We start from the raw sequence: 23080 nt of genomic DNA on the forward strand, positions 1-23080 counted from the left end.
GCTGTACGTGTGAGGTACCTACATGTTTCAAGATGAATTTGCAGAGATGTCATGTTTGGTGCTTACAGACATCACACTGCATTTTGTGATTTCGTAGCTATTGTTGTGATATTTTGGAGCTTCCCATGATCACCGTGACAGTCATTCATTTTAACATAACCTTTCTATTCCTTTCAGGGATCCTCATTTTTTTGGTGAGGAAGATCAGCAGCTGTGTCGACAGGTAACGGCATGCTTTTCTGTTAGTACTGTAGACCTTGGTCTGGTGCTCTTTTTTAGTTTAACACAGTATTTTCATTTGCCGAAGTGTAAAAAGCTTGTTCCAGGAGAAACAAACTTTAGTGAGTTCTGCAAAATGATTCCCACCATTGCACACTCTGTCAGCCTCCAGTGTGCCCTTTTTTTGTCCTTTAACTGAAGAAAGTCGGTAGTCAGAACATATGAGATAAGTGAGATCCTCATTTTGCCTGCTTATTTCAAGATACAACATTTTCACAAACTGCTATAGGATAACCTTGCTATTTGTCTTTTCCAACACTTCTACATTCATCCATATTTCCTTGTCTGCTTCTTTCCAGGTGAAAAGTACCTGAAATGGGTGAAAGATTTTGTTTCCAAAAACAAAAGCATGTGCGTTCACCTGAAGAAGCCAAGTGGTGCTGACCTGTGGATAGAAGAGCTTGAGAACACCAAATACAACGGGGATGATGATGAAGTTAACGCCTGGGGAAAATTCTACCTTCCCGAGATTGTAAAAATGCAGGTTATTGGTGTGGTAAAGGGCACCTCATGTCCATGTGACGAGCTTGTGCTGATGACGCGTGAGGACAAAAAGCTGTACGGCTATGACGGAGAGGAGCTGCATCTGGTGGCTTCCAGTTTCCTGGAACTATGTGACAAAACGATAGAGTATCCAGCATCCAAGCGCTACTACAATGGAGAGGCCTTCAAAGATATGGTGAGAAGTTAGACTGCTAAGAATAAGACTGGGGATGCCTAGTGTTAGAGATCAATCACCTGAGCTTTTCTTTGTATTGTTGTGTGTTCTGTTTAGACTGAGGAGGACTGGAAAAAAGTTAAGATGAGTGATGTGGGGAGGAAACTGCAGGAAGAACATAAAAAGCTGGTAAATGAAACCCAGTCAGCGTTCGTCAGCCTAATATCATAGGTGGGTATTGGAGCTGAGTATCATCACTGATTTCTAGAACCTGTTCAATTCCAATTCACAAGGTCCCAATTAGATTCCATTTAATTCTTACTCAGAGAGTCAGAAACATTATAATTCTGATCATTTATCAGTACTGACACTTGTGAAACTTCATCAGAGGTGTGAGCATCACAGCAGATGCTTTTGTGTCAAAGTAACTGAGGATAAAACACAAAACCATGAAGCAGATTTTCCTGGCCTAGCTTTTTACAGTAGATAACCTTAAAAATATTATTCTGCAGTAGAACAAAAGCAGACGAGAACCACGACTCAACAAATGTACATTGGCTGATGCTGCTGAAGTGATTCAGAGGTTTTAATAAGAGGTTTTAATAGAGACACAGCAGAGCATTTTGCAGTTTCACTTAATTTGAAAAAATAAATAAAATTTGGTATTGAACAGCAGAAATGAGGCTGTCTTGTCGGAAGTCATTAAAAAAAATGGCTGTAAACAACGGTAGACTGCTTCATAACAAGCAAGCGAATAATGCCAAAAACAGAGATTTGAGATGGGAAACGGTGTTCTTAAAGTACACTGAGAGAGGCAGAGAGCTGTGCTGTGTTGTTTTTCTGTGTGTGTTTTAATGGTGGTGGAAGCAAACCAGCAAAAGTAAGAGGGAATTCATGACAATGTTTATGTCAAGCGAAATGTGTCTTCTTTTGCTGCTGGTTTGGTTAGAGAGAGACAAAACGTGCAGCTTCAGGATCTGAGCAGCTTTCAGCACCAACGGCATCACAGCTCAGACTTGGATTCAGGATTAAGCCCTTTATGTTTGACTGTAGTGATTGTAGCTCTGTCCTTGTTATTAATCGCTTTAGTCAAACACAGCTATTGTTTGCTGGGATGTGTATATCCTTGACAGTTTGTATCTCAGAGTTATCAAAGACACTGTGGATAATCATCAAGAGATTGTTGTCCTCTTAATAATGACCTATTTGATTGTTTGTTTTTTCTTCTTCTTACAGATTCTGGTATTTGGCCAAAAGAGAGCTTCACAATTCTTGGCTTCACCTGTGGTAGAAAAATGACTAAAGTTATGCAACACTCTCTAAAATTAAAGCTATGCAACGCTTTAACATGAATGGCGAAGGAGTGCATCTCTTTCACTGTCTCTTCCTGTCCTCTTCTCAGTCTTTGTTGTGGCACCTCTGCTATGTGTTATAGAAAGCACTTGGAATCATGTTCAATACAAAAACACCAAACTCGTGGGATTGCCCTAGCAAGCAGTTGGTAAAAACTAATTAAAACTGATATATATCAGCTTCACTTTCTAGCTGCAAAAGCACGTTTCTGCAAAAGCATGCAGTTTCCTGTCAGCACTTTTTGGCACAGAGTGTACTCAGAGTTAGGCCTTTCTTATATAAAGCAATATAATCAGCATATAAACATTTAACATGATAAATTTAAAGCTCAACAGTAACTGCTATAAATATTATAACTACACATGTAGTGCTTTTGCTTAAGTAAATTATAGTTGGGATCATAATAAGAAAACATGTGTTTTTATTTTCTGTGTACCCTGGGTACAGACCAGTATAAATATGGGATTCTTCCCAATAAATGCTGTCTGATAATGCTTCATATTGCATTAAACACTAGATATGTAAGCAAACAAACAAAAACCCATAGAAGCCAGTTTTAATTATTAAATGTGACAATTACATGGAGATGGAAAGTAAACATGCTTATACACGTCTCTGTGATTACAGAAAATCCACACAGATGCTGTCAGAGCAGAGAATCTTTGATTTATCAGAATGATGAATGCAAATGATTTCATGAAATCTCACTCTTGTTCTGGGTTGTAAAATTCACCTGTCCAGTTAAACCGAATCCTTTGCAACACAGTTCTAAGAACCCTACCAACCTCATCCTCAGCTCTCTGCCTGTTATCCTTTTCAGCTGAGTATTCATCCACATGTGTTTCAACTTCTCTCTCATTTTCAAGCAAATTGCTCAGGCTCTCAGCTTCAGCACAGTTACCATATGGCCACTCTCTGAGGTCTTCTGTGTTCAAGCCAAACAAATTCTTACATGATCTGCAAGGCTTCATTCTGGCACCATCACGGAGACAAAAAGCCTCACACCTGATATTTCCAGGTACTTCAATTGTTCCATCAAAGTAATCTTTCTGGACTGTGTTTGGATAATAGGTCATCACCGCACCAGATACATATTTATGCCATTTGCTAAGACAGGAGGCAGCAATCATAATTTTCCCAGCGTTAGGACCTTTGGTGGACATGGAGACTCCGCAGTACCTTTCTGATTTGTTGGTTTGGGATTTTTGAGAAATGCAGATGGTGGACGAGACGAAAGCTGTTTTTTTATTATTCTCTTCTAAGTCCAAGTCTGTGAGGAGATCTTGCAGACTCTGCTTTATTTGCTCTTCATTCTCTGAGTTATTTTGCAGGACGATCTGAAAACAGTTACAGATCTGGTCAAAGTGTTGCACCTGATTATATAGTTGTTTTTCATAGAAAGTTGATCAACATGTTTGTTTCGCTGCTTGACTTGTTTAACTATGCAGGACCATTGGATGCTTTTGGTTTAGACATTTTAAGATAGGGGGTGAAACAAGTCACAAAAATCTATTTAATTTTAAATCAATAAGCAAAAATCCATCTTTGTTCTCACTAATTTATAATTAAATTTGCTAATTGACCTTTTTTTTTCTATTTTGCTATGCCGGGCTGTCAAAACACGCTGAATTTAGAGTCTTTGAGCTGACTTAACAGATCCAGCAGCTACACAGTGACAGCATCATATACGCCTTGAAGACTGTAAGCATCTCCAATAATGAGTCTGTTAGACATTATTTAGAACTAACAAATTCTGAAGCAAGTCTCCAGCTCTCCTGCAGTCTCTGTGTTTGGTGGAGAAGTATAGCTAGAAGCATATGTTGAAGTATAAGGTACAGTATGGATTTTCTTTGGATTTCTCAGTAAAAAAGCACTTTGCATTATACTTTCCTAAAAACTGGAAGTTTGTCAGATTGACTGAAAATGTGAGAAGAGTTATCTTACCATGTCGAGCACACAGGAGAAGGGACTTCGCCTGGGAAGCTGAGTCGAATACAACTTAAAAGGCCTGGGATATCTTCTCATTAAAGAACCCAACACAAAAGGATTAGGGAAGATTTCTTCTGGAGAAAAGGGGATGTTGTTGATTTTGCCCAGAAACAACATGCTGTGAAGGATCTGTTGAGTGAAAACATATTTGCTTATTGTTAGTAGTGATAAACAGGACTGTCTTAAAAGTGTCAAAGGTAACACACCTCATCCACCAAGTGTTGACTTCCCGGAGTCATGTAAGAGCCCCGAACCATCCTCTTGGTAATCTTGTAGGCATTAGTTTTGAACCTCCTTTGAGAAATTGTTGTCTTCTAAAATGATAATGATCGAGCAGTTAGGGATTTAAAAACACAGGAGATCTGATAACTTTGGCTACAGCAGAGTCTGCAGACATACCTATTTTGCTCTTGGTCGGCCTATTTTAAACATGAGAGAAAACATAGTTAGTGAAATGTTGATAACATACAATGACTATCATTGGTGGCTGAAAAGATGCCAGGTAACAAGTGAAAAGCTGCTACTTACCATCGCCACAGTCTAAGAATGAAACAGGAAACACTGAGCGAGTTGCCTCCATCTTAAAGCTGTTGATCATGTGATTTAAAGGAAAGCCACACCCAGCTCTTTCCTGGAATTTTACTCGACTGTAGAAAACTGCTCCATTTGCCCCGCCCACCCATGATCTTTAATATCTGCCAAAAACAACCTTTTGGTTGTCAGTAACCAGTCGATCGTTTTCGCGATTAAAAAGTGGCTTTTTGCGGCGGCGTTCCCACCGCGAGCAGAACTCCGGCTCAAAAACCGCTGTTTTTGAACACTTTTATTTACTTAAGCACTTTAATGGGCTTACTTTGAAACAAAGTGCGATTGAATGATTATTGTTATGTGTTGCCTTGAATTCGGCTATGCTGTCTGTTAGACAGCTGTTTTCCTTTATTGTTGTTTTTGTATTGTTTGTAGCGAACGCTACTGGACTGTATAGATTAAGCTACGTAGCCAAGATAATTAATAATTTAACTGTTGTACATTGGTTGATGATGATTTGCATTGTTACATAGGCTTGCAGAAAAATATATTTGTTTACCGGTAAACTGAATCGAACTTGATGTGCTAATGGACGTTTTTCTGACCTACAGGTCAGGTTTTGTTCCCTCCCTTTGAATTAATCTTCTTCATATTGAAGTGGCGAGCCGGTAGGACCATTCTTTGTTTCCCCTCTTTCCCCCACTTAGCCGTCTTTGGATTACGGACATATTTCCCCATTTGTATGAAGCTGGACTCTAAGGAGGAATACCTTAAAAGTGAACTTTAAAAAGAAGAGGACCAAAAAGGACTTTTGCACAGAAAGATCACAGCATTGATTTATTATTTAATTGTGGGCATTTATGTTGTGTGTTGTGTTAATTATTTTGTTCCATTTCCCCTTTCCTCCATTTATTCAATATATTTTTGGTACAAGATATTGCAGTCTTTGGTCTCATCATTCACACCATCTCGGCTCCATAAAGAACTATTTCTTCTGCGCGTCAGTCAGTAAACTCATCCATTGAAATAAACTAGTCCTTAAATAACTTTGAGTTACACAGTGGCAAATGTAATAGAGAAAGACACAGGGCCACCTGAAATCTGTCGTCCTATCTGATTCAAAACCAACATGTAGGAGAATCTGGAATCTTTGATTTTGAGTTAAAAATAAAATATGGGTAAAATGCAGAAATGTTTTTACTAACATGTACTAACAGAGACTTGGAGGAGAGAGACCTAATGTTTAATAATCCACATTTCACTGTTTTACTCTTTGGTTCAGATGTGGATACTGTATTGTTCTTTCTTTGTGATTGTTTATGTTTAAGTTGTTTGTTGCTGGTTTTTAGTTTGTTTTTTGTCTGTTTGGGAGCTGACACAGTCTCTATGGAGATGGGTTTTTGGGGGGTAGCAGGAGGAGAGAAGCTGCAGAGAGGCGTGTAAGACTGCAACTCTGCTTCCTGGTCCCAACTCTGGATAGTCATATTTTGGGGGGTTTAATAAACTACTACTGCATGATGTAAAGCTGAAGTATTACACAGCTTTATGAACCTCCTGTTATCCTGGTAGACGAGTACAGCAATAAATCTTTTACTTGAACATCTTCTGGCTCCAATAAGCTTTGAAATGTGACCATGAAGTTAGAGACACACTGACTGAAACCCACAGCTGTGACTGTGGATCACATCCACACACAGTGTAGCTGCTGTCTCTGTGTGAGGTCTGTGTATATATGTACATATTTATGCTTATATTCATATTCTCTTATTCCCCTTTATTTGATATCCTAATTCTGTGCTGTGTAAAAGTTTGTCGGTGTTCTGCTGCTACAAACTGGATTTCCTGGAGGATAAACATGAGGGATTCATAAAGTTCTATCTCTCTGTTAAAATCCCCCAAAATAAATGAAATGTGAATTTCAGGCAGACGTGTTTTTAAAAGAGTCTCTTTAATGGAAAAATGTGTTTTTAAAACCAGCCAATAGGAGCGTCTGTGGATATCAGCTGAGGCTGAACTCAGGAACACCATCACATATAAATACACAGAATTAAATCACTAGATAAAAGACGTCATTAAATAAGGATCAAATCAACATGTCAGAGGTCAAAGGTCAGTCAGAAGAGGTGTGGTTAAACACTGGCAGTGCAGCGACCTAATGCAGTTTGGTTACCGCCACGGGAAAAGCCCCGCCCCCTCTGAGCCTCCGCTGTGTCCTCAGCACATCCAGGAGCAGCAGGTCAGAGGGGGCGGGGTCATGTCAGGACTTATTTTAAGTAAAATTTAAAGTGGAGCGACGGCAGGAGTCACACAGCAGTAACCAGCTCTGTCTGCCAGGGTCAAAGGTCAAACAAGTCCTGCAGCTGACCCACACACAGACTTACACTGATCCACAGAGAGTGATGAATCCACACATCACTCGGCTGGAGGAAGCTGGGTTTCCACACCGTCCAATCAGAAACTAGTGTTGACGCTGAGACCCGTCTCTGTAACAGGAAGTCCATGAACAGGCAGACCCTCTGCAGCAGGCTGACCTGTGACCTCTGAGACAGAGGGAGGAGTTTGTGTCAGCAGGGGGCGCTGCAGCATCGCCTGAGAGCTTTAAGAACAACAGCAATAAACAGGAAGTGAAAGTCACACTTCTGTTGGTGTGCGTTATCAGCAGACCCCACCCTCTGCAGGAAGCTGAGATAAGAAGCAGCCAATCACAGAGCAGAGAGCATGTGACTTCCTGTTCCTGCTGTTACTGTGACAACAGCTCCTGGGACAGAGAGCAGCTTTCTAAAGAGGAAAGATGCTGCTGTCACCCCCGGGTGTCATGTGACCCGCCTGATGTACCGATTTAAGACTGTAAGAACAATAATAACAACATGTTTTAGTCAGGTGATCCATGCAGAGCAGATCCATGTGACCAAACACAGCTGGATCACATGTTTCCTCTCCTGGAAACAGAAAGCCTTCATGTATAAAGGCTCATGTACCCACTGAGCCCTGCTCTCAGATCTGTGAGGCTTTAACAAACAACAGTTTAAAGTCATGTTTAGCATCTTCTGTCAGTGTGGAAGGTCACACACTTTCCTGAGTGTTGAACCCTGAACTACTAGCTGTTCATGTCAGCCTGGACATAAATACAGACCTGCCTGCTGTCATAGACCCCAGCACTCACATGTTACTTATAAGTGACTCATATGTATATATATGCATGTATATATTGTGTATATTGTGCTATTTCTTACTTAGTGTGTTGTGTCTTTGTTCCTGTTTGTGCTGCAGCACTGTAACCTAAATAATTTCCCCTGGGGATCAAAAAAGTATTCTGATTGTGATTAAATGAAAGCAGTCAGAGCAGAGGACGGTGATGTAAGGAATGGGATTTTAATCAGCCAGTCTCCTTTAACTCTCAGCATCACAAAGTAATGTGGTAACATCTGGACTGATGTGTTTACTGTCAGCTAGTTTAAATGCTGTAGGCTGCAGCCGCTGCTCTAACACTATAACTGTAACAGGGCTCAGTGCTGCTTCTAACAGTCTGAGCTGCTTCAGGCTTTATTTGTGAGGAGCACAGCAGCTTACAAACACGTGGCTGGGCCTGGACCCAAAGGAGTGTTTGTTAAAGCCTGCAGTGAATCCAGCAGCAGAATGATGGAAATGCAACACAGCAATGATGAAGAGGAGCAGCATTAAAGCCAAAGTCCAGTTCATACAGTTAGGTCCATAAATCAAATAAGGGAAAATAAAATGTTGTTGGATGCACCTGTCTGCAGCCTTAATGCTCTCTGGTCGCTATGGTAACGCGTAAACATTTCTTTCAAAATAAGACACACGACTACAACACGGGAAAAGACCCAGGGAAACGAAGTTAACGATAAAAACCCTGAAAACCATTGTTGGATTTATATTTTATCATTGTCATTGTTATTGGGGAATATCTAACCATATATGCTCAGAGGTGTAGAACCAATTGTGTAATGATAGTAGTCTTTAAAGACTTTGTGTGACTCCAGAGTGTTCTGGCATTCACACCCACGTCCTGGGATCATGGGAGAGGTGCTACCTTCTTATTGTTTTGTGGTAGGATGTCTGTTTTAGTCTAAGTGCCTTTTGTTTAGATGAACTGCTGGACTTCCAGACCAGCAGGTTTAGGGAAGTCGTTTATGGGGTCACACTCTGACTCCACACACACACACACACACACACACACACACACACACACACACACACACACACACACCAGAGGTGTGGACTCGAGTCACATGACTTGGACTCGAGTCAGACTCGAGTCATTAATTTTATGACTTTAGACTTGACTTGAAAAAATGTTCTAAGACTTGTGACTTGACTTGGACTTTTATACCAATGACTTGGGACTTGAACCGGTTTACTTGAAAAGACTTGATATTTCACCTAGAGCTGGGCGATAGAACGATAATGATATGTATCGCGATATAACTTTTACTCGATAGAGAAATTAAGCTATCGCGATAGACCTCGCCGCTCTTGTCCTCAAAGAAAAAAAAAAAAAAAGGTCAGCCAATCCAAATTAAGTAGCGCAGAGCCGAACCAATCACAGCCGCAGCGTCACGTCGCGTGACTTGTTACGTACAGCACAAGTGCCAAGCCGCACGTGTGTTTGTTTGGGAAGCAGCCAGCGCGTAATGGAGGAAATGAGTGTGCCGACTAGAAAAATCAACCGAGCGTGACCGAAGAGAAAACAGATGATGGTTCCAACGCCGGAGAGATTGTCGAACGGAAGAGCCATAGAAGTTCCGTAGTGTGAAGGTATTTCGGCTATTTCAAGTCTGACAAAAAACAGAGTAGCGCTCACTGTAAATGTGCCGAAAGCAAGTCTGGAAATACAATAAACTGGTGCATGCGTCACACTGTGCGCCACGTTATTGTTTCGGTGAAATGAATTTCTACAATACTGTTAATTCTACTCTCTGCAGTGTTTAAATGCTTACATATACACACAGTTACTGTCCCTCCACGCATACGACTCGGTTCTGCTTCTATGCCCCAGCTTTGTTTACTTTTTCCCACCGAGGCTTCTAGACTTCTGATTGGCCAACATTTCTGCACGGTTAGGAATCTAGCGCCACCTGCTGCTTTGGCATGTTCATAGCAGCGTTTTCCTTCATTTCTGCCTTTATGTGTGAACGGGATTATTTTTTAAAACGAAAACGGAAAATCTCCGTTTTCAAAAATACCCGTGTACGTGTGGACGTAGCCTCAGTCTCTGACTGGAAGCGCTAATTCGTCATTCGGCTTTTGTCAGACTAAAGTAACTGTTAAAACTGTTTGAAAAGCTAAGCTATACAACAAGGAGAGATTGAGAATTTCCTTTTAGTTCTCAGTTTATTTGATATTGACAAAAGTTAGTCAATTTTGTCTGTTCTTCTGTAAAACAAACTAAGATTTATTTTTAGAATTAATATTTTGTTTCTAAGTGGAATTGACAATTTAGTCTGTTTCGTTTGTTCTATTTTGAAACTTAAACGCTTTAGCGGCTGCCTTTTGTGTAGTTTGCAATATTTGCCTTTATTTATCTGAAAAAGTCTCATGTTCCTTAAGTACATCTACCCTGTTGAACTTATTATAGGAAATAAATATTTAAATAAAAACAAGCTGCTGATTATTTCACATTTTACTTGTGAGCAACGGCACATTTAAATCTTACAAATATAGTTATTTGGCTTATATCGTGATAGATATCGTTATCGCCTGAAATGAAAAAAACATATCGTGATATGAAAAAATCTTATATCGCCCAGCTCTACTTCAGGGTCATACGTCACATGAAAACCAAAATAGTTCCAAAGCCCAGATCTGAATGAGGGTGGGGGAGGTTCAGTTTGCCATGTTGCAACGAGCTTAGCTTCTGTCTTGCTAGCTTGCGCTGCGCTCAGTGGATCTGTGCTCGACAGTGCAGCCTAGGCGGAGTAGTCGAACACAGATCCACTGAGCTCTCAACACAGACAGCATCGTCAGAAGGAAAGTTGATAAAATTAATTAAAAATTTTGTATTGTTCGATACATATGTGTACTGAACCGAAAGCACTGTATCGAACGGTTCAATATCGATACGAGTATCGTTGCACCCCTAATATATGTGTATATACATATATATGTGTGTGTGTGTGTTTCTGTGGTTCAGCATTATGATGCTGAACCACAGAAACACACACACACATATATATATGTATATACACATATATATATGTGTATATACATATATATATGTGTGTGTGTGTGTGTGTTTCTGTGGTTCAGCATTATGATGCTGAACCACATCATAATGAATAAATGGATAAATTTCCAAAATCCCGGAGCAATGCAAATTAGCCGGTGCGAGGTAAGGAGCTCTGTCATTGGTTAGACAGTCTTAGCTTTGCACCTATACCAAAGGCCATTCAGCCTCTGTGTTTAGACTCTGCCTACACAGATGTTGGACATGAGACGACACAGGAAAAGGATTTTTGATGTGAGGTTTTTATTGAGATTTTATTTCTTTTTTTTCTGATTTGAAGTATTTATTAATGGAATAATTATTTATTTTCAAATACTGATTTATAAATATTTTTTTATTTTCAATTAAATTACTAGATAATAAATTACTTTTGTATTGAATAAATAAAATAACTTAAAAATGAATTTGTAAATTAATATTTTATCGCACAATTCATTGTTTAAGCAAAGAACTCTTTATTTCGATGCGCTGGATCTTCTGGTCCTCTGCACATAAGTGGATTTCCATTTAGACTTTATATAGACAACAACTCAAAGTGCTTTACAACAAGTCACATTCACCCATACGATCATCTAGTGCTGTACTTTAAACACTTTAAACACAAACACAGATACTGTGGGGAGAGGCCACAGAGGCACAGGGAGAAAACTCACACAGAAATCCAACAATTAAAGAGGAACCTTCTCGATGTAACACTACCATCCTGCAAGATGACCTGGTCCTGGGCCATCTTAATAAGCATGCTGTGCACAGTAGTTTCATATTCCTGCCAGAACAAACACCAGACAGTTTGTACACAAGGCTCAGATTCTCGCTTTGCCAGATACAGACAATAGTTTAAGATCCTAATGTCTCTGCACAGCTCTGTATGTACTGAAATATCCAACCTCAGATATTTCCTGCTCACTCTCTGCACCGCCTTAGACAACAAGTAGTTCATGCTATACATAGCATTGACTTTTCATTCCAGCCATGTGCACTCATCAGGGCATCAGTGCTGCCGTAGTAACCACACTAACACTTCCTTGCACCTGTTGAAATGGCCTCAGTCTGATCGTGCCCTGAACAAACTCACCTTTAACATCCCACACACGGACTAAATATGTGCGTGTCAATAACACGTGACAGGAGAACATGCTGGTTGTCTGTCATGGGGCTGAATTAGAAACAGAGCAGGAACTACAGTTTGTCAGATTAAGACTGATCAGGTCCAACATCCGCTCCCAGCACTGATTTACACGTTTGGTGTCACATTGAAGGAAACGCCTACTGGCACAACCTGCATGTGTTAAACTGCTCCTGCGTGTAAACAGCGTGTCACTTACGGCTTTTTGCATCAGAAGGACGCGCACTGGCGTCTCAGGGTGACTCAGATGTTTGCTGAATGAGGTGTAGACCGGACTAGGCGGGACTCATTTCAGCAAAACACGAACTTTTCCACCCACCAGTGTTTATCTGTGTGCTTATTTTAAAGAATTATTCCATCGTTATCAAATACGAAGCATTACACGCACGTCGAGCCGTTTCTGCTGAGTCAGACACCAGTGCTCCCGTGTGCTGATTCTCGGGTCCATCTTAAACTGGTGTGTTTGCGAATGAACTTCGGTAAAACGTTACAACGTTACCGGGCGCGCAGAGGGTCTCGGAGGCGTGTCTTACCTGTCGGGTGGTCGCGGGCTCCTCGTTCCCGGTGGGTGAAGGTGTTTCTCCTTCAAGCGATGCTGGGGTGACCGGAGAAGAAGCCATGTCCCCCCGACATCACCTCTCACTAAGCGCCGCTCCTACTGTGACTTTCCTCGGTGACCTCCAGCGTGCAATACGCTGCCTGGCGCAGTTTGCACGGACGGTGGACCGGTTGCGTCGCTCGTCTCCTGCGCGATCAAAGTGAGTCTTCGGCTGCACAGTGCAGCCACTGTCCCTCCTCCGGCCGGCGGACTAGTCCAGGCGAGGCGGATGACGTTGTCCCGGGTCTCGCTCGCTCTCGCACATGCAGGACTTGGCCCAGTCTGTCTTCTTCTGCCTCACTCTGCGCTCTGCTTTTCACTTCATGTCTTTTTGTTTTGTAAGGTGGCTAACACGATCACTCCTCTTCTGCCTGCAGGACTCTGTGACTGCTCTGTGCTGTGGCAGCACACTCCAGCCTGATAGTTCATTTTACAGCTTTTGGCACTGCGACGCTCTCCTCGGCTCGACAGACACAATCTCACCATGTCGGCACAATATACTGAGTGCAATCCATAACATGATTTTATCTCACTGTAACTTTTAAATCGACCAAATGTTGCGTAAATGACGTGTCACGTGACTTGAGCACATGCACACCCCCTGTCCTCACAGCAGACATTCATCTTAGCCCCCCCCCCCCGTGTTTTGAGATCATTGCTGCAACAAAAAGTTGCCACAGATATTTCTACATGAAACGTACTGAATCAGTTGGCACATATTTAATATATATTAAATATAATATAATGTTGTTTTGTTGAGTGGCTGAAATAAAGCTGAATCACATCACAGGAACGACACAGCCCTGTTCCTCCAGGCTGTTAACCTGTGAATCAGCAAACATGTATGATTTATTGTCATTCATTTGCTAAACAAACTTTCCTCTGAACTTTGACCCTGAAAATTCAATTCCATTTTATTTATATAGCGCCAAATCACAACAAAAGTCGCCTCAAGGCGCTTCATAGGTACAGAGAAGAACCCAACAATCATATGACCCCCTATGAGCAGCACCCTAACCATGGATTGGAGAAGAATGTGAGATGGTAACAATGAGAGCTCAGGAGATGGCAAATACACTAGAAGAGCTACCTTTATATCACGCTGAGCTGAGGGTTTGTCAAGCCCAGCTCAGATTTTCAGGAGAAAGGTGATCTGAACCAAAAGCAGGAGGAGGTCATCACTGCTGGACCGAAGGCTAAGAAGGAAGAGCTTCTGCTGTTTGCAGTGTATACTGCTGTGGATGCTGTATCGTGTGACATGCACAAGATGTTTTATTCAGACTGAACTCTTTCTTTGTAGTGTTTACCTGGAGAAGATCGGAGGGGCTGGCTAAAATGATGAAAGCTCGAAGCAGATTAGAACACCGCTTTGAAAACTTGTACGTGATGCTGTGGGGTTGATTCAGTGACCTTGTGGGGCCATAACAGAGAAATGACAGCAGTGTAGTGGATCAAATAAAGAGTGATGATGTTATATTTGTGACTGTAGCAGGACCAAGGCTCAAAAGGTTGCAGGCGTTGTTAATTGAGCAGAAGATGGACGGCATCAAGCCCTCTCCTCGACAGCTACAGGATCACAGTCTGCAGGTTCAGTTATGCAACGTTTTAGCATCGATGCGTGAAGTTAAGAGCAGACAGGGAGGTTATTTTTGCACTGGGCTGGAATGACTCAGTTTACCTGTCAAAGGCTATCACGGCTGGGAGAAAACCCTCAGCATTAGTAAAGAAGGACCACGGTGGCCTCTGGGTAGAAACACTGCAGAGTTCATGTGGATACGCTGCTGCATTAGGTCAGATAGAAATATCATAAAGCATCATTAAGTAAAAACGTTTATTAAGAACAAATGTTTAAATATTGTTAACGTGTTTCCCAGAAACATCTGTAGAGACAAAGAGCTTTCTGTTGTTGCTTCGAGGAAACAAGCTCTTCTTTTTAGTTTTGTCCTGGTATTTATTCCAGGACGGACTCATCCACTGAGCAGTGTTTGGGTTTCTTCGTTTTCCTCGTTCTGGATGCAAACTATTACAACTCGGGCTTTATTTCAGTGACAATGGCCTTAAGCTGCAATACAACAGGAAGTTACTCATATATAGTAATTTCCCAGACCATATTAAAAATCCATTAACAGGAAATACAAATGATGGGACAATGCCACAGCATGGACATTAGAACAGTTGGGAAAATTTACCTGGAAAAAGGTGAAAATGAGGCTTCATTGAACTGGAATTACAAAGACCAGGAATGTGAGATCCACCAGCCACGACTGAGGGTTTTTACACGTCATATCCTCAAAGTAGAACCACAGTGATCAAAAGAATCGACTTTAATGTTATTCTTTCTTTATTTATGTCAGATTTAACCCCCCAAAAAGCTTTAATCTTTAACTAGTCTTTGGACGTAGCTACAGTACGGTCAGGTTGACAGTTTATGGGTAACATGTGGCCACCAGGCACTGCGACACACTTCCATGTTATATTACCTTGGCGTCCCGTAGGAATACAGGAGAATCATGTGAGGAATCTAAGAGTTGTTTCTTAATTCAATTCAGTTTTATTTACACAGCACCAAATCACAACAGCAGTCATCTCAAGGTGCTTTATACTGTAAGGTAGCTCGTACAATAATACATACAGAGAAAAACCCAACAATATGACCCCCTATGAGCAGCACTTTGGTGACAGTGGGAAGGAAAAACTCCCTTTTAACAGGAAGAAACCTCCGGCAGAACCAGGCTCAGGGAGGGGCGGGGCCATCTGCTGTGATTGGTTGGGGTGAGAGAAGGAAGACAGGATAAAGACATGCTGTGGAAGAGAGACAGATGAACCGCTGAGTGTTGTCCCGTCGAGGTGGCTCTTCTATGTTGTGCATTTATGGCACCAAACCACAAATGCAAAGGAAGAAAGGGTCGAGGCACAGCACCCAGCTGCCTGACAATATTCAGGCAACGTCCAAAGCCCCACAAAGGACCTACCCACACCCCACTGGCCCCGCCCAGATCAAGGAGCTGTCACAGCAGACAAAAATGTGAAGTCCGCACATAGTCGCCATGGCACCCACCAACCCACCACACCATCCCCCATGGAGCTACCAGGAGAGGCATACTGGCCCACTGAGGATCACAGAGGAGCAGACCCAGGGGGGCTGACAGCACAGCCCCCACCCACCAGTCGTGCAGCTTATTTTATCTTGTCAGCGTGAGCCCCACCTAAAGGGGACAGAGGGATTAGTGAGTTGCATTAGTGGGGCAGGAGAGAGTGAAGCAGGGGAGCCAATGTCACTGCGATACGACTCCTCAACACCATCCAGCCTGCCCCACCACTCATAATGAGTCCTGCTGTGCTCTGTAGCAATGATGCATTTTATGTGTGTGTGCCAGGTTAGTGCTGTGGATTCAAAGGAGCACAGTTCCACTAAACAGGAGATCAGGATAAACCCCAGTAACCAACCCTGCCCCCGCCATCACATATTCTCAATCCCAACAGAGGCCAGCCCCACAATGACATGCCACACGTGATACACAGCCAACATTACTGTTATAATTACATGTTTCCTTTATTACTTTCCTTTCAACCTCTTTATTTTGCACCTTAAACTTTCTTCGGTTGCTACAAGCCACAAAGTCCTTTATGGTTTGTCTCTGTTGTGTGGAGGGCTGTTTTTAAGAGCTCAAAAATGGGTGTATCAGAGTCAAACAGGCAGCACAGTGGAAAAGTGGTTGGCACTGTTTCCTGACAGCAAGAAGGTTCTGGGTTCAAATCCAACATCTAAGCTGTTTGCATGCTCTCCCCATGTCTGGGTCCTCTCTGGGTTCTCTGGCTCCCACAGTCCAAAGACGAGCAGTTAGTGGGGTTAGGTTGATTGGTGTATGTGCCCATGAGTATGAGTGTACACGGGTGTTTCTCTGTGTTAGTGACAGTCTGACAGAAGGCTGCATCCCTCAGCCTCATGTGGGCTGTGTAGCCCCTTTACAACTGCAGTGAGAGCTCAGACCTGTTTCTGGTGGGTGGTGGACTCCTCCAGGGCTTCCCCTGATTCCCCTTCTGCCACAGAAGACTGTGGCCTCAGAAACTCATATCTGCTTTTTGCAAATGAAGCGAACCTGTTGGCTTCATCAGCAGGGGCGGATCTAGAAGGGTGGCATGGGGTGGCAAGTGCCACCCTAAAATGATCCCTTGCCACCCCAAGTGCCACCCCAGTTTTGCATATGACAGTGTTGTTTATTAAAATAAGATCGCATTAACAGTTTGAGCGTAGTTACAGTCAGCAGTGAATATAAATGCTAAAACTGGATATATTCCATAGTGTCCCCCCCTCCACATTAACAAATGGTTCAGCCCATAGCAGGACGGCTTTTTTCTTGTTTTCAGCAGCAAGCGATGCTTATGATTGTGCCAGAGCACATTTTGAACAACACCATGGGAATTTCGGATGTTACACTATGGAGTGCCAGGACTGCCATAATGCATTAATTAAATACACCATTAAATAATTAATTAAATGTGGCAATAATTAATTAAAATTGGAATTAATTAATTAAATAGTTATGACACATGTAATTAATTATTTATGTATTTCACATTTTAATTAATTATTGACACATTTAATTAATTATTGACACATTTTAATTAATTATTGACACATTTAATTAATTATTGACACATTTAATTAATTATTGACACATGTAATTAATTATTTATGTATTTCACATTTTAATTAATTATTGACACATTTAATTAATTATTTATGTATTTCACATTTTAATTATTGCCACATTTAATTAATTATTTAATGGTGTATTTAATTAATGCATTATGGCAGTCCTGGCACTCCATACTTCTCACCCGGCGGTGCCCAAAGAGTTAAATTACTTCTACTGGAGTCCTGGTCATGTGACAAGTATGGCCAATGTGATTGGCTGAGCCTGTCAGGGAGCTCTGTTTAGTTTCAGCAGCGGCAAGCCTGCGCTGCGAGGAGGAGAGGAGGACGGCAGCAAAGAGGAAGAAGCTGGATGTAAGAAAGTGTTTTTCAAAGAAACCTGTGAGTCACTTAGAGCCAAGTTCACTCATAAAATGTGTCACAATAACGTTACAGGTAGTGATGGCTAAATGAAGCTTTCTGAAGCTTGTATTGAAAAACGGTTCATTACTCGAAGCTTTTCAACACAGTCCTCTCTGGTGACATCTGGTGGCCAAAAATATGAAGAGCAGCTTGAATCCACAAAAGAAAACCAACTGCTTCATAATGACTGCTCACTCTACAGAGTGGAGTTCTGTCTGATATTGGGCCGCCGCTGTGTTGCTTTGAACGTGTATTTTTTGGTGGTTAAAAAATGTGTTTTATTTGTTTAATAAATAGTTTTGACCGGTAAACTCTCCTTGTTTAAACATGCACCATGGTGTGGTCTTTCTTTGCTTGTGACTTCTTGATGTTGGTAAATACAATAATTGAAAAATACCACGTTACATATATATACATGTAATAATGTACAACACATTATGGAGTATGCTTCTGCTGTGAGGTCCTGCCTCCATGCAGGTATGCATTTAATCGCCGGAGGGGTATATTTATAAATAATATTATCCATCCATCCATTCGCTTCCGCTTATCCTTTTCAGGGTCGCGGGGGGCGCTGGAGCCTATCCCAGCTGTCATAGGGCGAGAGGCGGGGTACACCCTGGACAGGTCGCCAGTCTGTCGCAGGGCCAACACACAGGGACAGACAACCATTCACACTCACACCTAGTGGCAATTTGGATTATCCAATTAACCTATCCCCACAAGCTGCATGTCTTTGGACGGTGGGAGGAAGCCGGAGTACCCGGAGTGAACCCACGCAAACACGGGGAGAACATGCAAACTCCACACAGAAAGACCCCGGCCTGATGGTGGAATTTAACTCAGGACCTTCTTGCTGTGCGGCAACAGTGCTAACCACTGTGCCACCGTGTTGGTATAAATATAATAAATAATATTATATTAGGGAAATTTTCCCAGACATATTTTTGACCTGGGGGTAGAATTGATTGTGAAATGGAAAATGCTTATGAACTTGCAAATGAAAAACATGATGCATTGACGGTAACCCTTTCTCATTTTTATTTAAGCAGAGAATTTGTTCCACTGTGCGATGGCCGAACCTGTTCCTTTTCGTGGAGATCATTTCTCCTGCCTTAAGGAAAATCCCTTCACATGGCACAGAGGAGGCTGGAGTGCAGAGAAACTGGTAGAGAGGCAGTTGTACAGTCTACCTGGGCCCCACAAACTATCAGCCAAAGAGAATAAATAAATTCAATTGCTGCACATTTGGCAGACTAACATTTTCAGATTAATTAAACAATAAAATATATATTTTTACAACATTACATGTAAAGAGTCAAGTGGAAGTTTTTCTAAAGTTATTTAATGATATTTATATTATGGAAGCAGATTTTTGACATTTTATCTTTTTCCCGTTTTCAGATATAATAAACACGCACAAAACAAAAGCAAACAGCCAGAACACAAAGCTGGAAAACCCACCGGATCGACCAAAATCAACTCAAAATTCTCCCACACAACAGAACCTCCTCTATTCCTCACTGGCTCCAAATCTCTCAGTGGAATGATCAGTGGTTCACTATCTGTCACCACCAAACACTCCACAAATCCCGCGAATGATTCACTTCCTTATAAACCATTGAATCAGACACCGAAGCAGTTAGGTTCTAAATGAAGCTTCGGACGTCACTGATCACTCTGGCCAAACGAATCAAGCTTCGACACAGAGCTTCTGAAGCAGTGTGTTGATTTTTTTTTTTTTTTGTGTCCCGTTTGGATCTATAGCATCAGAATTGTTGTCTTAAGGCCAAGAAAGATGCCAGGTGGATTTATTTTACCAAGTGGATCATCATGGCCTTGCCATATTGGTCCATTTGATTGACCTTTATTATAATTATGAATTTATTTTATTTTCAGTTGCAAACGGGACAGACATGACTGTGGGATAGGACAGGGGGAAAGAATGAAAGAAAGAGAGGGAGAGAAAGAAAGAAAACCAAAGGGGAGAAGAGACAGTGAGAAGGGGGGAAGAGAGAAAAAAACAAACAAATAAAAAAAACAAAACTCCTGGGTCACCTGTATGGAGAAAAAAACCCAGAGGAGACAGCAAACAGCAAAGAGCAACATAATAAAAAAAAACAGCACCATCACAATAAACTAGCTAGCAGTAGATATCAGTAGATACTAAATAATAAACGATATTGTGCAGCACGCAAGATAGACAGCGCACAATGTGCTTTGAGGCAGCAGCCAAGAAAGCTGTAGTCTGCGTCTGTGAATACACATGTGTACACCTGTGTGCATACCTGTGTGGATCAGCATGCTTGCATTCCAAAGGTTTCTCCATGTAACGATCTGCTAGAGGGTGTGGGGGGGCCACAGCCCCGTCCTTTATGGTATCAAACAGGTATGGAGGAGCTCAAAACTCCAGACATCCAGAGGCCCCCAGAACACAAGAGACCAAGGAAGACCCACAGAGGGGCAGCTACGCCACTGTCCCAGTAAGAGCTGAGGAGAGTCCCAGATGAGGGCTCACTCAGCAGCCGCGGAGCAGAAGCCAGGGGGAGTTGCAGTGACGCGCCCGTGAGCTCCGCCGGCAGCCAGCCGTGCCTGAGTGACCGAGCCCCAGGCCGAGAGGCCGGGGGCACCCCACCTCCGAAGTGGCCCGAGCGAGCCCCAATAAGCGGCCGCCAAGGAGTGAGCCGGTGTGTGTTGATTTTTTTGACACGCACCGGAGCTTCAGCTTCAAGCGGACCATCAGCACTGTTAGTTCTCTCAGTCTCAGAGCAGCGTTTCTAATTTTGATTGAAACTGTCAGAGAAAACGGCAGCCTCGAGCAGCCCGGATATTAGTTTACAGAGGCTGTTAGAATTATATGTCTAATGTTAAAATGTTGGTGACACAATAATTTCATCCTAATGGCACTGACGTATTCATAGGGTTCATTTTTGAGACAATATATCATGAGGTAGTCACGATTTTGCAAATTTTCCACCTTGTAGTGCAGTTTGCACAGTTTTAAAATGCACTCAGCCTACAAACATTACTGACGAGTCAGGATCTGCACAAAGTGACAGAAACACTGAAGCAGCTCCACATTTTATTCTTTTTGTCATGTTTGTCCTGTTTGTCAGGTGACAGAAGAACCAACACAGAGCTCAGAGAGCAATGGTGACACAAGGTCACAGGTGAAACTGGAGGATGACCTGATGGTTCATGACTGTATTTGAAGCACATGTGTGACTGCATGTATGTGGAGTGTCTCACTGTTATTGATCAGGTGACAGAGGCAGCTCTGCCATGTAGCTCAGAGGTGGAGAGGAGAGCTCACAGGTGACTGTAGATTAACTAGTATTTATCATGACAGTTGTCAGGCTGCTGATGTAAACTGATTCATTAGTGTATGTTTGACAAAGAATCTGAATTGACACGTCTCACTTTTTATATGACACGAATCCATGTGTTATTTTATCAGGTGACAGTATGTCCTAGTGCAGTCAGAGGGGAGGAGCCAGGGCCAAAGGTGAGGCACATCAAGCACAGAATAATAATTTAATCTGAGGATAAAACGCAGGTACTGAGGCTGAAAGAAGCTTCAGTGCTCTCAGAAGACTAAAAACATGCTAAGGTCAACAATGACTCAAACGAGATGAAACAATGCTGCTGTGTGTCCACCAGCAGAGACTGGACAGTATAGATGGAAACCAACATGCCAGCAGTTTGTCTCTGTTAGTGAGAGGAGCAGGCCTGTGTTTGGCTGCTTCACATAGTGGACACTGAGTTGTTGTGTGAGACACCAGTAGGATTAATGTCTGTTGCTGTAACAGCAGCTCATGTTTAGAATAAAAAGCTCACTGATCTGATCGGGGCAACAGTGCCTAAACTGTTGCATCATGTTGCTGAGAGATCTTTTACTTTGTGGTCATCTGAGATCATCATCAACTTTATTTATAAAGCACTTTAAAACAACCACAGCTGACACAAAGTGCTGTACACTGGAACTGTAAAATAAAATTACATGAGATATAAATAAAACACAAATAAAAGAAGAGTGAAATCATTAATTAAATAACTACTTCAATTAAAAGAGAAACTAAGTCTCACTGAGGTTAAAAGCCAAGGAATAAAAGTGGGTTTTAAGACGTGATTTAAAAGTGGACAGTGAAGGGGCCTCTCTAACATGCATGGGCAAATGATTCCATAACTTGGAGCCACAATAGAGAAGGCCCCGCCCCCTCTGAGCTTCCTCCTGGATCTCGGTACCTCCAGGAGCAGCTGGTCAGCTGACCTGAGAGACCGACAGGGTGTGTGGAGATGAAGAAGCTCAGAGAGGTAAGGCGGGGCAAGACTGTGAAGGCATATATATATATATATATAATATATATATATATATATATATATATATATATATATATATATATATATATATATATATATATATATATATACTATATATGTGTATATATCACTGCTGCCTGTAACTACGCTCAAACTGTTAATGCGATCTTATTTTAATAAACAACACTGTCAAATGCAAAACTGGGGTGGCACTTGGGGTGGCAAGGGATCATTTTAGGGTGGCACATGCATGCCACCCTTCTAGATCCGCCCCTGAAGACATCACATGTTTGCAAAAGTGCTCTAATGTTTTCGGAGACAACCCCTTGGCTTCCGTACTTGCGCATCGCTGTTCCACTGATGTATTGTTGTTCTAGTTAGAGTATTGTTGTTAGCCTATAGCCTATCATTCAGCATCGCCTCACTCAAAACGCGCAATGGGTGCTTCGACTTACGAAAATGTTCCACTTACGAAAGACCTTCGGAAACGAATTAATTTGGTAAGTCGGGGTTCCACTGTACCTTACAGTGTAAACAAGTATGACTAGGTGTCTGTTGAGTCTCAAGTAAGTTGCCTGCAATGATATTTAAAGTCCAGCAGGTGTCAGTATGGAGCAAAACAGCACACTGTATCGACACAGTATCGGTACAGTTTGGGGAATGTGCTGAAACGCTTCACGAAGCCTCATCTACCCATCACTAAACAAAACTAACCTCAAACATGAAATCCTTAGAAAGATATGCAGGGAGACGTGAAGGAGACGACACAGACGAACCAGCGACGAACACGAGACAACACACACTATAAATACACAGAGGGGAAACTACACACAGGAGGGAGGCACGGCCGATTCTGATTGACAAGACGAGACAGGGGAAACGCAAACTGAACACTCTGGCATAAGACACAGACCTTCACAATAAAACAG

The 23080-nt window shown here is 42.0% G+C and overlaps 1 protein-coding gene and 2 long non-coding RNA genes across 4 annotated transcripts; 2 read left to right on the forward strand and 1 right to left on the reverse strand.

The window, feature by feature from the left end:
* The first annotated feature begins 532 nt into the window (after window positions 1–532).
* Window positions 533–2284, forward strand: LOC146679549 (uncharacterized). The gene is made up of 2 exons (XR_014918582.1): window positions 533–1168; window positions 2174–2284. It is a non-coding gene; the product is annotated as an uncharacterized LOC146679549 (long non-coding RNA).
* A 544-nt stretch (window positions 2285–2828) lies between these two features.
* On the reverse strand, window positions 2829–5244 carry LOC146679550 (uncharacterized). Of its 2 annotated transcripts, XM_085450288.1 has the most exons (4): window positions 4679–5244; window positions 4486–4593; window positions 4235–4408; window positions 2829–3627 (listed from the first exon to the last, which is right to left on the reverse strand). In XM_085450288.1, exons 2-4 carry the CDS (start codon window positions 4534–4536, stop codon window positions 2995–2997), a joined length of 858 nt encoding a protein of 285 aa, XP_085306414.1. In that variant the 5' UTR covers window positions 4537–4593; window positions 4679–5244; the 3' UTR covers window positions 2829–2994. The 2 variants fall into 2 exon arrangements, with proteins under 2 accessions (XP_085306414.1, XP_085306413.1); XM_085450287.1 differs by having other exon boundaries at window positions 4486–5244.
* On the forward strand, window positions 3250–5742 carry LOC146679551 (uncharacterized). Its single transcript, XR_014918583.1, has 2 exons — window positions 3250–3308; window positions 5419–5742. It is a non-coding gene; the product is annotated as an uncharacterized LOC146679551 (long non-coding RNA).
* Window positions 5743–23080: the final 17338 nt, after the last annotated feature.

Source organism: Copadichromis virginalis, unplaced genomic scaffold (genome assembly GCF_057382275.1).
Source record: "Copadichromis virginalis isolate Kocher_CV1m ecotype Utaka unplaced genomic scaffold, C_Virginalis_male_GT1.1 unmapped_scaffold_1, whole genome shotgun sequence".
NCBI classification, from domain to species: Eukaryota; Metazoa; Chordata; class Actinopteri; order Cichliformes; family Cichlidae; genus Copadichromis; species Copadichromis virginalis.

Excerpts from the sequence above, each read along its gene's own strand:
- LOC146679550 (XM_085450288.1), bottom strand. The coding sequence starts at position 4,536 with ATGGTTCGGGGCTCTTACATGACTCCGGGAAGTCAACACTTGGTGGAT. Across the intron at positions 4,409-4,485 it reads GTCAACACTTGGTGGATGAG|ATCCTTCACAGCATGTTGTT; the intron begins GTGTGTTACCTT and ends TTCACTCAACAG. Across the intron at positions 3,628-4,234 it reads TCTCCTGTGTGCTCGACATG|ATCGTCCTGCAAAATAACTC; the intron begins GTAAGATAACTC and ends AACTGTTTTCAG.